General features: G+C 35.8%; 2 protein-coding genes across 9 annotated transcripts; one reads left to right on the forward strand and one right to left on the reverse strand.

Moving 5' to 3' along the window:
* Window positions 1-242: 242 nt before the first annotated feature.
* LOC105215067 (PI-PLC X domain-containing protein 1) lies at window positions 243-7044 on the reverse strand. Of its 8 annotated transcripts, none has more exons than XM_029042164.2 (4): window positions 6887-7044; window positions 1545-2999; window positions 1185-1458; window positions 243-740 (listed from the first exon to the last, which is right to left on the reverse strand). In XM_029042164.2, the coding sequence occupies exons 2-4, from the start codon at window positions 2602-2604 to the stop codon at window positions 500-502; spliced, it is 1575 nt and encodes a 524-aa protein (XP_028897997.1). In that variant the 5' UTR covers window positions 2605-2999; window positions 6887-7044; the 3' UTR covers window positions 243-499. The 8 variants fall into 8 exon arrangements, with proteins under 8 accessions (XP_028897997.1, XP_011187119.1, XP_028897994.1 ...); XM_011188817.3 differs by having other exon boundaries at window positions 6828-7042; XM_029042161.2 differs by having other exon boundaries at window positions 1545-3033; window positions 6828-7042.
* A 3238-nt stretch (window positions 7045-10282) lies between these two features.
* LOC105215069 (zinc finger and BTB domain-containing protein 24) lies at window positions 10283-12143 on the forward strand. Its single transcript, XM_011188818.3, has 2 exons — window positions 10283-11008; window positions 11068-12143. The coding sequence occupies exons 1-2, from the start codon at window positions 10418-10420 to the stop codon at window positions 12061-12063; spliced, it is 1587 nt and encodes a 528-aa protein (XP_011187120.1). The 5' UTR covers window positions 10283-10417; the 3' UTR covers window positions 12064-12143.
* Window positions 12144-14929: the final 2786 nt, after the last annotated feature.

The following is a 14929-nucleotide window of genomic DNA, read 5'->3' on the forward strand; positions in this document are numbered from 1 at the left end:
AAAGTAATTAAACGAAAATAAAATAATATAAAGAAAATTAAGATGCAAATTAAGAAAGCAAAAATTACATAAACTTCCGTTTATATTAATTTTTTTCACTTTCATTGTAGTTTTACATAATTTAATTTATTTAATAAATTTACAATGTAGAAATTTTGTATATTAATATAAAAGTTGGCATTGTCTACTAAATTAAAAAAAAAGTTCTGAATAAATTTTTACATTTTTTATTAAGAATAAAAATTGTAAAAAAATTAATTTATTAATTTATAATTAATTAATTAATTCCTCCTCTTATATATAATACTTTGGTTTAATTTTATTTTGAGGAAATTCACAATATATTTTATTCAATTAGGCAAGATCTTGGTAGAATCCAAGAAAATCGTTTGTAGATTTTATCTCAAGAATACGTATACATATGCGTGATTTACGTTTTTTTATTATATTTATTCTAAGAAAATGCACCAATAATTTTATTGAAATCCCCCATCTACGCCTAATAGTACACCACTTTCCGTTTATTCCATTCGAGTGCGTTGTCCATCAGGCTGGTGCCACGTATGAAATCCACCGCTACAATATTCGCATTTGCACCCAATTCATCGCGATACAATTGTGAAATGCGCCAATTCACTTGATCGGCCATTTTTCGCAGTCCACCATACTTATCGAGTATAACACCCCACGTGTCGGGTGTAAGCTCAGCCATATCGGCAATAGGACGACTTGATAGGCGACTGTAAGGAATGGGGGAGTTTAATTAAAAGGGTTTCGATAAATTATATGTACGAAAGTGCGAATGTAAATTATGAAAAATGATTTGATTTGCTTAAGTAATCGCTAAAGTAAGTTAGTTTTAGGCAAAATATTTCGCATAGTCTTTAAATTACTAAACCAAACATAAATTTAAACTAAATTTCCAATTTAGACTTTTTAAAATCGAATTTTTTTTCTTAAATACTAAAGTTTTTCTTAAGTCTATAAGGGAAATAATTTATATGTTTAATTTAGTTCAAAATCAATGATATTTTTTCTAAAGTACTTAAGTTTTTTTTTTTAATTTTTCTTGGACTTAAGTAAAAATATTAATACTTTTTTATTAATTTACTCATATTAAACTAATTTCTTTACTTAAGCACTTAAGTTACCTTACGCTCATACCAAATAGAAGTTCTACTTACGAAACATCAAAGTTGTTAATGGAACGTAAGTACTTCTCCAACTTTGTCCACGTTTGCATATTGCCCCAACGTTGCTCCACCGAACCGAAGAGTGTATGTGGAAACTCAGCCACTACTGGACCCTTATCGTAAGCTAAAATGACGTTTTGTTGTCTTGACCAAATATCATTCAAAGTGGCACGCCACGACGCTGAAGGATGTACGATAACATCGCCAAATTGTTGCTGTAAGTAAGAGACCAGCAGACGATGAACGCCAAGTCCCTTACCGAAACCTGCAGTTAAGTATATTTATATACGTTAGAAGATTTCTAGACTTAAAATTCATTGAACGCTTCCGTCCGTTCCATAATACACTCACCAACCGGAAACTCCTTCAAACCGAATATCACAATCTCATTTGTCTCCAAGACAAACTCCTTCACTTGCTCGATTATTTCCGCTAGAGGACGCTGTCGCGTAACGCCATGATTGATGTAGAAGCGCTCGGGCGTATTGCGGTAATAACCGACGCGTATATCCAAATAACGCACGCCATGCAACAACTGACCGCGTATATCATCATCTTGCGTCAGCGCATACTTCGTGACGATTGTTTCGCGTAGTAACGGATCAAAATTCGGTCTATACGAACCGGAGTCATGTGTACCGGGTATGAAGAGATCGCGCATACGCATACCGCCCACCACTGCGTGCATTTCGCGCATCCAACGCGGATAAGCGCGCAAACAGCTGGTGGTCAATATAGCGCCACTGGCGTTCACATAACTCGCCCAAAAGCCATAGCAGCCCGTTTTGGCGGTGACATTGCGCGAGAGCGCGTAATCAAAATAGACGCCCGTGGTGAACCATTGCGTGGCGGCGCTTGGCTGCAGCGCAGCGACAATATCGTCACTGCCATTATTCGAAATCCAATAGTGGCGCGTTGATATTGACGCGGTGCGCGGTGCTGGGGTGGGGGTGTCAACAAAGCCGCTACCTTCCATGCTGTTGCTCGCATTCAAGCGCGCCACGTAATTGGTTTTGTGTTCATGTTCGAGTCTATAGCGCGTCGGCGACGAAGTGCTGCGCTCGGTAACGCCAATGTTTGGTACATAACCGCTACCTTCACTGCCATCGAATGCGGCCAGTGGCGTGCCGGTAGTGAACTCGACGCGCTCGAACTTATGCGGCGCCTGCATGGTAATAAATATGTGATCATCCTTATGCGCCGGCGCATTCGTCCAGGAGACCTCGACAAAACGATGGCGCGCGCTTATTGTCAGCCAGAGCCGCAACTGTTTGGGTTGCGCGTCGGGACGCATGGCGCTCAAATCGTGTATGTCGTCATAATTGTAGGGTAGCGCGGAGACTGCTTGTAGCTCGTGCTGCGCGTACACGTAAAGCGTAACGAGCGCGGTAAACACTTGCAACGCTGACATTTTCGAAACTTAACTGCTGCAGTATAGGGTATAGCGCCTATGTGTATGTTATGCAAATATGTATGTGTGTTTTTCACTTATTTGTCTTTATCACTTTCACTCACTGCTGACGCGCTCACTTGTATTAAATTATTTTATTAATTTAAAACACTTTTCACGTATTTTTTTTTGTTTGTTCAGTATGTTTATCTTTTCACTTAATTTTTCTACTGCAACACTTGTCGTTGTGTGTGTGTGTGAAAATTATTTTAGTTTACACGCTCGTTATTCACTTAAATGACAACGCGTCCGCTTGCACTTTGCTCTCGTACAAATCGCATACAAAGTGACTGACTGGCGACTGGCAACTATTTCGCGTGCAATTCGAACCGTCCGCGCTGAGTGTTTGACTCGTTCTAGATTTGTTTACAATCAATTTGATGCTTACAACTTAAGACAATAGTTGGAAAAATTATACAAAAACAATGTGAGTAAACAGCAATGAGGTACATAGGAAGTGTCTAGGAAATCCGAGTTTGAAAATTAGACACCAAATTGAGAAACACGGAAATGAGGGAGATTCATTTTTTTGAGCATAACACAGAATCTTTTCCGTTTCCACCATTGGAAAAAATTAAATATTTTAAATAAATACAAATATTGAGACAATCCGAAACCTGAAACCACTTCACATGTTGGTAGGCGAGATCAGGACTAGGAAACATCAGGATGGTAAACTCCCGACAATTGGGAATCATCGGGAGAAAACTTCCAATGGCTCTCCTTCCAAGGGACGATATTACCAAAAGAGTGTACTTTAAAAAACGATTCAAAATAGCTCTGAGCAATAAGAGGGAGTGGGAGGATTCCTCCCTTCAGGAAGTTATAGGCAGAACTACCCAACAATGGTACACGAATGGGTCTGAGACAGCAGATGAAATAGGTGACTAACGGACTAACGTGACCACGCCACAAGCTGTCGGTGCCCATGGGACAATTCCCCAGTATCTTTCAAGCTCAGGTCTATGATATTAGCAAATGTACTGTGGTCCTATTGGACAGGAACTACCACGGTGAACGGATAGCCATTATCAGTGATAGCCGGCTCTCCAGGCATTATCATCCTTTGAAATAAATTCGGGGATGGTTCTGGACTGCATCGGAAAATTTAACAGGGTCTGCAGCAACAACAATATAACCTTGTTCTAGCTACCATACACAAGGGTTTACAAGGCAACAAACTTGCGGAACAACTAGCCGCGGTTGTTAGATCTGTAGGGCCGGAGCTCTTCACTGCTGTTGGTCGGCTGTTCTCAGAAATCGATTACTAGAAGGACAATTAGGATCCGGCTACTGGCTGCACTGGCAGGGACTTCGCCACTCAAAACGGTTCCTCGGGGGGTACAACCGGAATAGATTTAAGCAAATAATTTCGATGCCAAGAAACAAAATGTGACAATTAGTGGCACTTTACACTGCAGACTAAGGTGTCATCTGAACAAACTCGGAATCTGCTCGTCGGATCAGTGCACGTACTGTGATTTAGCAGCGGAGATACCTGAGCATCTACTCCTTGACTGCATGGCGATTGCGTCCATCAGTCCTGTAGCCCTATGAAGTTTTCTTAAACGATCCTAAGATTCCTAAACGGTGAAGACAAAGCAACGAAAAAAGTGAGTATTCAAAATTTCCCTTTAGCCTTTATAGCTTTCTCCACCAAGTTGTTTTTAGAACTGACTAGGTTTATGGTACTAAATAACTCATTTCTTTAAACCATTTACCTACTCTCATTCCCTAAGGTACTTCATTCATGAAAATATCTAAATCTACATACTCATTTAAATACAAGCATAATCTTTCGATCTTGATAATTGTGACTCATATACCGTATATGCAAACATGATCTCTCGTTCTAGATAACAGTGACACTGCGCCAAATTGAGTACATGACCTGATCGCGGAAGACCTTGAAGCGTATACTGTTGACAAACCCCAATTGGCTAGATGCCGCAAAAGCAAGCATCGGCTTGACAGAAGTAAATTTAAGCTGAGCTTCATAAATGCAATTGTAAGCGAGCAAGTTGAAGCAGTGGAGCATCATAGTCAATGTAATATAAATAACACCTGCCTTATAGGGGAGCTACATATGTAGCAGTTTGAATACTAATTTACACTCGAGAGTGAATTTTAGAAGTGTGAGCGTGAATAAAATGGCAAATCGGGATATTTTTACAATTTTTTACACAGTACATGAATGCAAGCGGTATTACCACATATTTGCAAATTAAGACGATTAGTAGATTGTTTTAAAAGATTAGATTAGATTGTAGAAGAGTAAATAACAGAAGCTGGTGTAATGAATAAATTAAAGTTTTTCTTCAATAACATAACAGAACCTTAATAAAGCGGAAAACTGGGGAGAACTCGGAATTGATATATCTACAAAAATTACAGGCCAATTAAAGAACAATGAAAATTTAGAGTCATGAAACTTAGGTGGATAAAACTTGAGTTTTGTTCGAGCTTAGGGTTCCTTACTTACATATATATTATATACGGTAATTATCACAACTATCGATGCATGCGTTTTGATATTGCAGAATTGTTCTCTACAAACCAATTAAATTAATTTCATAGAATGTAATTATAGCAATGACTAATTTCTAAATGCAGTACTAACATAAAATTAAATGCAAATTAAGCGCATATTGTCAGGAATCAAAATTTTATCAGAAAAGTAATAAAAAAATATATTTAAAATTATTTTCCCTAGCATAAAAGGAAAGATCTTCGAAGTCTCAGAGAAATTAAACCAAATGAATAGCCAAGCCAGGAGTCTGGATGAGGAATATAAAGGAAAAAGCTTTTCATGGACTAATCGCAAGAAAAACTATAAGAAAATCTCTATAGACCTTTTTAATTAACAATGCTAACTACATTAAAGCTTAGCTCCCGTAGCTTCTGACGAGTCATTAACGATGGTCTGGCGTTGTCCTGGTGGAACACTACACCAATCCTGTTGGCCATTTCTGGACGCTTCTGGTCGATCGCTTGCTTCAAGCGATCCATTTGTTCGCAGTAAATGGTAGAATTAAGCGTCTTTCCACATGGGAGCAACTCATAGTGGATAATTCGCTTTCAATCCCACCAAATACACAGCAAAACCCTCCTGGCCGTCAATCCCGGCTTGGCCAATGTTTGAGATGATTTACCGGCATTCGACCACGACCGTTTTCGCTTGATATTGTCGTATGTGATCCATTCCACTGTCACGAGATGCCACATGCCGGCCGATGTTTTCCATGATTTGATCGGTATTCGTCGTCACAGGACTTCCGCCGTCTGGCTTATCCGTGGTGTCGTTTTCATCCGCTCTGAATCGTCGAAACAATTCTTTCGCAGTTCGGAGTGATAGTATACCATTCCCGAAAACAGCAATAATCTCACGTAACGTTTCTCTAGCGGATTTGCCTTTAACGTAGGAAAACTTTAAAATAGAGCGAATTTCCGCGTTAGTGAACTCGTATATAACTGTTGTACGCAATATCCAAAACTAATCATGCAAAGCGTCATATTTTAGGTTATGTCAAGACCTTTCAAAGATGTATAGTATTGCCAGATACGGGCTCTGTAGCGCTTTATACATAGTTGCGAAATTCAAAAGACATAAAGGCAGAAGAGAGATATTTGGCAACCTAATATTATTAAAAAATAATAATTTCCAGCTTTTGAGACATGAAATCGAGCTTTCCTAGAAAGAGGAATAATCAGCGCAATTCCCTAAATTTCATGCTCAGTACCGCTTTTGAAAGTATAAAAGATTATAATTCTTTCATACGGCAAGAGAAATTCCAAGAAATTTCAACAAAACGGTTGTTATGAACAAAATATTTTGATTATTTGTGCATAATACATATGTAGATACAGACATTCAAGACACATATGTATGTATGTATGTAAACACCTATTGTCCAACTATTGCCTAACATTTTGTATCATTCGAAGAATTTCGCAGTTTACTATATGCACACTCTTTTAGTCACTGTTCAACCATTTCCGTTTTTGATTTAAATCTCATTAAAGACGGCGCTAAATAATTCACGCTTCCACTAGGTGTTCTCGCGCACTTTTTTGTTCACAACTCATTTGATTTGTTTACTGAGCTGATGTAATATTATTACTTGTTTATTTATTAAATTATTTTTATTTTTTTAATTTTCACTCTCAATAAACAATAATAACACCTGCACTACTGTTCTCTCTTAAGGCAAATCTCGATGCCGTATATTTACACTTAACGAACCCCGCTCTTTAACGCTACCGTAGCTTTCAGTAAACAAACAATAAAATAATAATATGCCACGATAAAAGTCCAACTACTGGCAGTCACCAGCATGCGTAACTATCGTTCCTAATGTACCACCGTTCACGTGCTGTGGCAAGCCCCGACTGAAGCTCAGCATTCCAGCGACCCTCAGAGCGATAGTTGCTCCACACAAACATGTTTAAAAGATTATAAGTAATTTTGTTTTTGTATAGGATCAGAGTGGATTTCCGTAAATTTGAGAAAGCTGACCTAATTTCTTTAAAGAAAGCTTGTGCCACATCCCAGGTTGAGTATGTAGTCAGTAGTGGGACACATGGACATACTGAATGTCTTTACACGACACCACATGTAGTTCGGTCAAAGACTAAGACATCATAATTGAATATCCACTTTATGGGTAGTCTTTAAAGGTATCATTTTTTCAGAGAGTTTAATAGTTTAGAGAGTAATAATAGTAACACCCAAAACTAAACGAGTTAGATATAAGGTATGTACCAAAGTGATCAGGATGAAGAGTGGAGTTCAAATCCGGATGTCTGTCCGTCTGTGCAATCTTTAACTTGAGTAAAAATTAAGAAATCTTGATGAAACTTGGTACACGTATTTCTTGGCACCATGCTTTTGAAGATGGTCAAAATCAGACCACTGCCACACCCACGAAATGGCGAAAACTGAAAACACATAAAGTGCCATAAGTAATTTTTTTGGAGAAGTGGGCGTGTACATATCTCGTAAACTAATTAAGCTATATCAACCAAACTTTCTACAGTCGTTTCTTTTAGGTACTACCTTATACAGTCCAAAAATGGAGGAAATCGGAATATAACCACGCCCACCTCACCAGAAACCTTAAATTTCATTATAAAGATGGCACAGAGAGATTGCAATTTGGTATATACAATTTTACATGGGCATGGCTCTGCCCACTTATGAGTCAAAAACCATAATTTTTTCTTGACAATCTGATGACACGGATGATAAATGGCCGAGATCGCCATGCTTACTTTTCATGTAACTCAATTTTGAATTCCATCTGATTCCTTTAATTTATATTATATACATTAGGAACCAGTGAATATGGAGAATAAAATATTACACAAATAATAAAACATAAATACATATGTATTGTAATTTAATTCAGAGGAAAACTTTTTCTTCTTCTTTTCTTCTGTCTCTGTACCAAAAATGGTTAAAATCGGGTCATAACTTTCTTATGGACTTTATGCCGAATATATGGATCAAATTATGTGTTATTTTAATCAAAAGTAAATTGCGAGAGTATATCAATCGAAATTTTATAGAATAAAAATTATAGAGATGTTCTAGATTTAATAAGACAATAGAAAATCTATCTTTTGTGGGCCAAGTTATCCCTTCAAATATAATAGCACATATAGTGAGTAGCATATAAATATGTTATATAGGTCCTAGGAGAGCATCTAGTAGGTAAACTACACACTTCATATTTTTAGCAAGTAGAAATTGGAAATTTTTCGCACGCATCTGAACGCTTTCGCTATAGCGTCCATTTAGGTGAATGTATAAAAATCTATATAAATCTCAACAAATACACAAACAAAAAAAAATTTTTTTTCGTTATCAGTAAGTGCAGTCACCATCCGCCGATATCCACGTCTTCTTCATAATTCTTAGAATGTTTTCTACTAATATATCACAGGACTTTAACTATATACATACATACATACAACAGATAGTTTTTTGATATATATGAAGAAAACTGTGCAGAATTCTATAAAGGCGGTTGGTGGTTTGAAGAATGCTATCAGTGGTAAGGATAAATACAGTTTGCTATAAATGATGATACATATTTACATATATATATCTTTTTAGCCACCTAAATGGACGCTATGGCGACGATAAAGCCGGTGTGAAGTGGGTTCATATGTACATATACAGTTGAACCTCCATAACTCGAACTCTTGAATTGACAATAGAAATCAAATTTCATACAAATTACCTTCTGTAACTCGGAAGTCTCTAACACGAATTTTTTTTTTGTGGATTATTGTGATTCGATTTCCATTGTTCCGCTGGATTTTAAAATGGATTAGCAGCTGAAATTGCTTACTTTATGTGGTAAGTTTTTGAAGACTTTAACAAATGAATTCATAAAATAAACATATGTAGGTATATTTGTATTAGATAGTGTTAGTAGATATGCAGTCTCGACCAGAAAAATAACAGCTCTTCACAATGTAATATTCGACTTCAAATTATTTCAACATCATCGCTTTGATTCAGTCCTTGTGTTTGTGGATAAGGTTTTAATATAGCCTTCTCAATATCCGAATCTATATTCAATATAGGGAAGCTGTCTAAAATAAGTAAGGAAGGGCTAAGTTCGGATGTAACCGAATATTTTAGACTCTTGCAATTTATATATGTACATATGTACTTTTACTATGAGAACACACAATGCGATATAAAGATATGTTTAGAAAATAGGTATAATCGGTTCACAATCACGCCTACTTCCCATATACCAGAACTTTGAGGTCGATCTGAATCGTTTACTTTACAATATATGTATAAAGTAAGCACTAGTGAAGAACAGAATTTTGTACGGAACAAACATTTTGTACATAATACTGCATTTATAATGTGGTATCCCCCTTCTAAAAATCGTCGAAATCGGACCATAAGTATTCAAGGCCCCATATATCGAACATGAGGACCTCAGAGCTTCGAATAATTCTTTTACCGAAAATATAAGTAAGTCTCTCAGATATTTTGAATAAAAATCGGAGGGAATACTTTTCTTCTAACAATATGTTTTCGTGCCAAAATTTAGTGAAATCGGGTCATAACTTCCCCTAGCTCCCATATATCTAATATTAGGGCTTCCAACTCTCAATGGACTTTATACTATATAAATGCCGAATACGTGGTTCAAATTGCGTGTTCTCTTGATAAAATTAAATAAATATATTGCGAAAGTATAAAAAGTTCGGTTATACTCGAACCCTTTAGCCCTTCTTTTCTTGCTTCAATTGCTATAAATTTTATACACTTGAAATAAGTTCATCGACGTCAATAACAGTTAATAATATCAACTCTGAAAAAGACAAATTCCGTAGAGTACACGAGAGAAATGTATCTCTCATACATCTTTAAATGATTTTTGTTCAATAACCCCAACAAATATATCACAGAAATATATGAATGAATAAGAATCTTTAATTGTTGGCTTAAAATAAGTATTAATAATAAAAATAATAAATATACAAAAACACTTTTTTGATTTACAATTGTTTTTTAATTGCGTAACATCACATTTTATTTAATATAAAAATATTTAATGCCCCAGTCTAAACATTATTTTCTTTTTAAGACAACCCTAATATAATCTACTAAAAATTTTATAATATCTAATACAACCCTGCGGTAAAACAGCTGATTGCATTTCATAGCTTATCTGCTACAAATCAACGTAAACAAACGAAGTGGAAAAACGCGTATGTGCAGAAGTAAACAAATTGGTGGATAATGAATGGAGCATTGGAATTGGTGCCTACACTACATAAACCTTTGCATTCCAAAGTAGCCAACTATCTCAACAATCAACGTCGTTCTGGCCAGTATTGTGATTTAATAATCGAATTGGAATTGGATGCGGCTGGTGATGATGCAAACGCTGAATTCGGACACTTTTGTGTAGTTGGCGCACAAAGTCGCTTCATTGGTGGACCACAATTCATACAAAAATCATTACAATTTTCCATACACAATCCATTAAAAGTGACCATAAATAATTTCAGTTGTACACAGTGTCTACACACCATGATGGACTTCTTTTATGAAGATATAGTCTCCATATCAAAGGAACATGAACCGCATTTCAAGCAGTTGGCAAAGATATTAGCAGTGACTGAGTTAATGAATTTATTTGAATTGCCAGATGAATTAGTGCCCACTGTGGGGGGGAATAATATGGCGGTAATTAAACAAGTATGTGATGACCATAACGACAATGAGGTTGAAGTAAATAAAGAGCCCATGCAATCAGTGACGGAGGAGAAACGCGATGTCGATTTAAGTAATAAGGATATCTTTAATGAACAGCGCAATCTTTTCAAGGTAAGTAGTGTAAACACCTTTTTAAGAATAACTAAATATATTTATTTCTGCATTTAAAGCTTAAGAATCCGCGCGCCACCAGCTCCAGCAGTAAAATCAATTATTGCATCGGTTGTGATTTTAAATGTTATCGCGTGCAAGAAATGATTACACATATGAGCAGCTGCGAACCTTCTCACCTAACCTGTTCGCTATGTGAAGTTGGCTTTCTGGCATGGCGTGAGTACGAAGCACACATCCAACACCATCTGAGCAATATGAAAAAACCGTTCTTTTGTCTGGAGTGTGGTGCACGTTTTGTCAATCGTGCGGCGCTAACCATACATTTACCCAAACATACAACTGAAACACCGCATCAATGTCAACACTGTGGCAAAGGTTTCAAGTGGAAGCAAGGCTTGAACAGTCATATGTTAGTGCATAATAAAGAGAAACAAATGCTTTGTGATGTTTGCGGTTATAGCACAACGCATATGAAAGCTTTGAAATCACATAAATTACAACACACCGGCGAATACTTTAAATGTCCCTATCCTGACTGTAAACACCATACAAATCGCAAAGAAAACCTACGTATCCACATGGAAACGCACAAACAAGAACGTCCCTTCGTATGTGAAGTTTGTGGTTGTAAATTTAGTCAAAGTAAGAATTTGAAACGGCATGCACTCAAACATACCACCGACGAAATACATAAATATAAATGTCAGTTATGTTCGTTCAGTAGCCATCGTTCGGATAAAGTAAAGGAGCATGTACAAAGAGTGCATACAGAGAAGGAAGTACAATTGGAATTGCCCGAGATAGTTGAGAATGCTTTTGAAAATAATGTGTGTGACGAATTCGATTTACCACCGCTGACTGCAATCGATAAAAGTGAAGTATTGGGTGTGAATATTGATAAGGCTAGCACGAAAGATGTAACAAAAAAGGGTCGAACGAGAAACAAAACCAATATTCTGACACAAAAGAAGCGGCCAATACACATTGCACCAAAACATGATGCAGTTGTTGCGTCATTTACTAATGTATTAAGCAATATTAATAATAGTTAAATAAATTACACGATTTAAATGCAATAATTAGTGTCTGATTGTAATGACACTTACCTTTTAATGTGCTTGGTTGTTTTCTGGCTGCGACTATGTTTGCTTAGACGTGGATGACATAGTTTCATTTTCAATTGAGAATCTGGACGTACAAAAACACTTAGTGAATATTAGCTGCTTATGCACGTGTTGGGACAGGATTTTACTCATAAAAACACTTTTCTAATAATTATAGCTTTTTTCACTTCGATCACATACTCTCACTATTGATTTGCATTTGGAAGCCTATGGCAGACCATAGGATATAGCTAATATAAACTGAGATAGCTGAGTAGAGATTAAACTTTGCTCGCTTTAACAAGGATAAACTAAATTTTTTTATCAATTATAGCTTTTTCCACTTTTATCACACACTTTATTTTGCATTTAGAACCCTACCAGAAGCGAAATGACTAATAGGTGCTTAGGCACATTTGAAGACAAGGAAATATGATGGGACTTTATTCTTTTTGACAGGGATAAATTGCGCATTACAAATATATGCAGCTTTTCACTTTGATAACAAATTTTCACTTTCATTTGTACATGGAAGACAGGCGCAGGCAACAGGATTAGCCATTATTAGCGCATATGCATATTTCAGTAGAGAACACGGTGGATATATGGGACAGGGACACGGATAAACAAGACTTTTCTTACTATTATGAATTATTTTCACTTCGATCATACACTTTGATTTTCACTTGCACTTGCTAGCCTGGCACAGGCAATAGGGCTTAGCTATTATAAGCGCTTATGCATATTTGCAAAGACAAGCGTGCAGATATGGGACACTACTCACAGGGACATGGATAAACAACATTTTTCTAACTATTATGAATTATTTTTACTTTGATCACACATTTTTACTTTCATTTGCACTTGGTAGCCTGGCACAGGCAATTGGACATTACCAATATAAGCTATAAGAACAGATTTGTATAATATTTCACATTTTCCTTAAACTTTTACACGTAAGGGTGCTAATTATAATGTACCTGCACTTATTGCTTAAGAGTTTTACTTATTTTAAGTAATTTAAATCTGCACAAATCGGAAACTCTTAGATTTTCACCACACTACAAATTTCATGCACAATCACGATTTCCGCGCGCGTAGCTCAACACTTTGATAGCAACTGGAATGACAGTTGTCAAAGGCAGAGCTTATGAAATTGGCACAGGGTGATTGCAATGATTATAATTTACAAATCATTTAAAATAACGTACTTATAAGATTATTTTGGTTCTAATAAGAAATTTGCCTTCCATATACATATATATGTATGTATGGCAGTGTAATAAAAATGATTACATGTGTATAAAGTGACTTTAAATTTGCTTCAAAAACTTGAATATATGGGGAATTTCAATTATTTGTAATCATGTAAATATGTAGAAAATGTTTTAGAAAATGCAGCTTACTTTTTAGCATTAATTTGTGCGCTATTTTCTTTCGATATTACTAGATATCCGTAAAAAACATTCCAATAAGAATTTCTTATAATAAAATATTTACAACTTTGAAACACCATGTACTTTTCTTTATTTGACGTCACGGACCTGCCAAACGTATATTTACCGTTTTAGCAAGCTCCGGTCAGTTCTTCCGCCATTTTAAAGTTTCGTGTAAAAGAATTCCGCGTTCGTGCTGTATTTTAATAAATTTGATGTGTTTATATACATATTTTTGGTACTTTTTCGTTGTAAAACAATACATGAACCTAATATGCGCATAATTAAATTAAGTGCAATGTGCGGGCCATGAAGTTACCCATGTTATTGTTAAAAGAAAAGTGTGCAAAAAGCCGGCCGGCCAATTAGCCAATTGCGTTGTGCGCATCAATGTATATTGACACTGTTTTGTGAAATACTCCATATGAAATAGCGTTTTGTCCAATGAATCATTGAATATTCCAAAAAAGAAAGTTGTTACAAGTGTTTTGTGATAAGAAAATTCCAGAGACCAGAATGTGTTTACGGGCAGCGGTACGGAGTCGCAGCAGCAGCGCTACAAGGTAAACTTCTACAACTTGCTAGATTGTTTGTTAACAAGACTGCTGTTTATTTGTACAACAACAAACATTTATTTATTGTTTTTCAAATGAAAATAAACAAACCGGCGAATATGTTAATAAAACAAAGATAGATAAAAGCAAAAATCGGTCACGGCGCTTTATGGCGTGGCTACTCTTGGCATCTGTGTGTGCACATAATCACGTTGGCTGTTGACCAAACGCCTATTGGTGCGTGTGCTTATTAATAGAAGAATTCTAGTTTATTGTTTTCATTAATTTATTGTTTTTTTAAGTGCATACATACATACATGTACCAAGTTGCTCGTGGATTGTCTTAGTAGAATTCAAAATCTATTTACTTTTCAGCCTGAATTTTATTTCATTAAACATGCATTTGTTTACTCAATTGTTTATTAAATGCTTAACACAAAATATGCGATGGCATTAACACTTAACAAGGACTAAGTGTATTTTTTAGATAGTTAGCGTTGTCTAGAACTTTCAAGCTAGTTGTTGTATGTATGTATGTATGTTGTAATTTGTATGTGGATGCTTCTTTGTTGTTGTTTTATCACCAATAGGAAGCGGAAATGCTAGAATTTCTTTGTTAATACGAACGAACTAGTACTTACCAGCTCAATTTTCTTTGAAAATATATTTATTTTGTGTATGTTTATATATTAATTAAATTATTTTTTTATTTTATTTTTAAAAATTTATTATTTTGTTGCTTTTTTAATATATATCACTTATATTGTAATCTTCTAACTCACATTTTGCGTTTTATAGAATTTATTATTTATTTCTATACAAACA

The sequence above is a fragment of the Zeugodacus cucurbitae genome, chromosome 3 (genome assembly GCF_028554725.1).
Source record: "Zeugodacus cucurbitae isolate PBARC_wt_2022May chromosome 3, idZeuCucr1.2, whole genome shotgun sequence".
Taxonomy (NCBI): Eukaryota; Metazoa; Arthropoda; class Insecta; order Diptera; family Tephritidae; genus Zeugodacus; species Zeugodacus cucurbitae.

What these genes read in the sequence shown, in the direction of transcription:
- LOC105215069 (XM_011188818.3), top strand. Translation starts at nt 10,418, where the DNA reads ATGAATGGAGCATTGGAATTGGTGCCTACACTACATAAACCTTTGCAT. An exon ending in AACAGCGCAATCTTTTCAAG is followed by an intron (nt 11,009 to 11,067) that starts GTAAGTAGTGTA and finishes CTGCATTTAAAG; the next exon opens with CTTAAGAATCCGCGCGCCAC.
- LOC105215067 (XM_029042164.2), bottom strand. Translation starts at nt 2,604, where the DNA reads ATGTCAGCGTTGCAAGTGTTTACCGCGCTCGTTACGCTTTACGTGTAC. An exon ending in TTTGAAGGAGTTTCCGGTTG is followed by an intron (nt 1,459 to 1,544) that starts GTGAGTGTATTA and finishes ACTTAACTGCAG; the next exon opens with GTTTCGGTAAGGGACTTGGC. An exon ending in ATTAACAACTTTGATGTTTC is followed by an intron (nt 741 to 1,184) that starts GTAAGTAGAACT and finishes CATTCCTTACAG; the next exon opens with TCGCCTATCAAGTCGTCCTA.